The sequence below is a fragment of the Lolium rigidum genome, chromosome 5 (assembly GCF_022539505.1).
Source record: "Lolium rigidum isolate FL_2022 chromosome 5, APGP_CSIRO_Lrig_0.1, whole genome shotgun sequence".
Classification (NCBI taxonomy): Eukaryota; Viridiplantae; Streptophyta; class Magnoliopsida; order Poales; family Poaceae; genus Lolium; species Lolium rigidum.
In genome coordinates, this window is record NC_061512.1 from 145056840 (window position 1) to 145059261 (window position 2422).

General features: G+C 44.8%; 1 protein-coding gene across 1 annotated transcript in view; it reads left to right on the plus strand.

Moving 5' to 3' along the window:
* The first annotated feature begins 707 nt into the window (after nt 1–707).
* LOC124652800 (protein unc-50 homolog) overlaps nt 708–2422 on the plus strand; it is a 4905-nt gene continuing 3190 nt past the window's right edge. Inside the window, exon 1 of the mRNA XM_047191842.1 lies at nt 708–802. Coding sequence (XP_047047798.1) covers nt 716–802 — 87 coding nt within the window. The 5' untranslated portion in view covers nt 708–715. The remainder of the gene's footprint in view (nt 803–2422) is intronic.

Below are 2422 nucleotides of genomic sequence, written 5' to 3' on the forward strand. Positions count from 1 at the left end.
TCATCCTCGAATATCCATTCAATTTCTTCACGCATCACCTGTAGAACATTTTTTTTCATAAACAACTCAATGAAATCATTTTTTCCATAGAATATCATTCTTTTTTTTTTACCAAAATCATAAATAAGAGCTACATGCTCTTTCATCAATGATGTCCACAAAGCCATACCGAAGGACAACAATGACTAGCCCGTTGTCCATGAGACTCGACGAGGACAAAAAACTCATAAGCTCGGCAACGTCGGTCCAAAGCGTCAACAAGACAAAAAAAGGGGGGGGGGGGGTTGGTACCTTTTCTTCGAGACATCGCGAGCATCACCATCAAAACAATACCGACACAACACAAAAATCCCTTCTCTATACCGAGTGAGAGATGTGTATTTCATCCCCTTTGCTCCATGACAACTTTGGCGGTCGAAGAGAGGGAGGAGCTGTGACTGGATATGGGCCTTATGGGCCGAGGGTGGCAGCATTAGGTGGAGGCGTCCTTGTTAGTCCAGTGGATAGCCACGCTCCAAGGCAGCAGCGATCCAAGAAGCAACGAGAAAAAAAAAATCGCGCACAGCGAACGACTCAAGCATAGGAAGCCAGATCTCGCGTGCTCCGGGGCTGTGACAGCCACCACCACCACCACCACCACCACAGGTAGAATCAGCAGCAGCAGCAGCGGGCAGCAGATCGCCGGAGCAGCAGCAGGCAACGGGAGGGGAGGACGATGCTTCCGACGACGACGTCCAAGGGCCGGGGGGCGGCCCGCTCCGCCCCACCGCTCTTCGGCCCCTACCTCCGCCGCATCGTCAAGGTTGGTGCTGGTCTCCCCTTCGTCCTGCTTCCCTTCGGAATCCGCATCATTTGGCCGGATCTCTTCGCTATGGCCGTGGTGCTGCTCCTGCGTGCGAGTTAGCATGGCCGCCGCCGCGCTTCAGCTGCTGCGATTTGCGGCCTGGTGCGACGATGACCTGGAATCCTCGTTAGGGTTTCACTCGTCGCGGAAATGCGGGCTATCTCCCCATTGTTTGTTTTCGGGGCATACCGTGTAGGAGGGATCTTACGGGGGTTAGGTCCAGTTTCTGCTACCTAGGTGCGTTTGTGGTGTTGATTCCCCACTCAGCGTAGCAACTGTGAGAGGCCAATGTGAAGTGAGGGCAACGCGCAACTGTGAGATGCGAAGGTTATGCTCATGTGTGTCGTCTACCCTCAGTGATTCAAATTGAGGTTCCGTTTAATTGATACAACAAGAAGCTCCTTAAAGCCTTCCTACATACACAGACCAAAGGAATTCAGATAAGCAGAAAAAAAAAGAACACTTGTGAAGTCTAAACACTAGATGTATATTGCTGTAGATTTGAGATGTTGTTGGATTGAGTTGATGCAAAAAAAAGTAGATTCGAGTGTGGGCATACATTGTGGTAGAGCAATGACATTGCTTCATTACAATCACACGAAGAGTGACATGCTTACAAGTCAAAAAAAGAGTGACATGCTTATGTTGTCGTTCTGGTTGTTTTCCTTATGACATTGCTTCATTACAATCACATGAAAAGTGACATGCTTACAAGCCAAAAAAAAAGGTGACATGTTTATGTTAGGTTGTTCTAGTTGTTTCCTTCACTTCTTATTCTGTAGTTCAGTTTGTTGCTGTCACAATTATGAGAATGTCCTTCAGGGAGTTGCACCTCCGGCAACAAAATGTTATGTATGCCTGCCTAAAGGTATCACGTGCACTTTAGATGATACTGCCTGTTTAGTAAACCGCCCATCAATTCAAAACATAAGGCATAAGTCTTCTAGTTTTGTTTAAAATATGAGATGTCAATGCAAATTTCATGACTTTTCACTCTTTTGGCTTCATTTATTTGCCCCCTCCCTGTATCACTTGTGGGTGAACATTCACTGTAAGTCACAGCTATTCTCTCTCATTCCAAGTACTCCAAAGACATTAACAAAAGGAACAGCATGGTCATTTACCCCTACCTTTTCTTTCCGTGTGTTATAATCTCCTTAATTTCCATAATGTACAAAAAGAAATGGATGGGCAAAATTTTAATAATCTCTGCTTGAAGTGTTGACCTTCTTTCCAACACATTCTACGTGTGGTGAGGAGTATACAACATTCTTCTCCATACAATCTTGCCCAATGTATGTATTGTCATTGTGTCTCGTGCAGACGGTCTTAAAAAAATTGATTTGGGGGAGCATGGATTAAAGCTGCCTGCGATCTCTATATTTGTGAAACAAACCTACTATGGATGCTCACTTCTATTTATTCCTAATTCCTATATGGCGTGATCTAAGGTTGGGATTATCCGGTTTTGTTCATGGGATCAATCCTTCAATATTCTTTATTCTGTATTCTTTAGAATTTTTGAGCACACTTAAATTAATATGCTAAACTTGATCCTCTTATCTACTTATGGGAAAT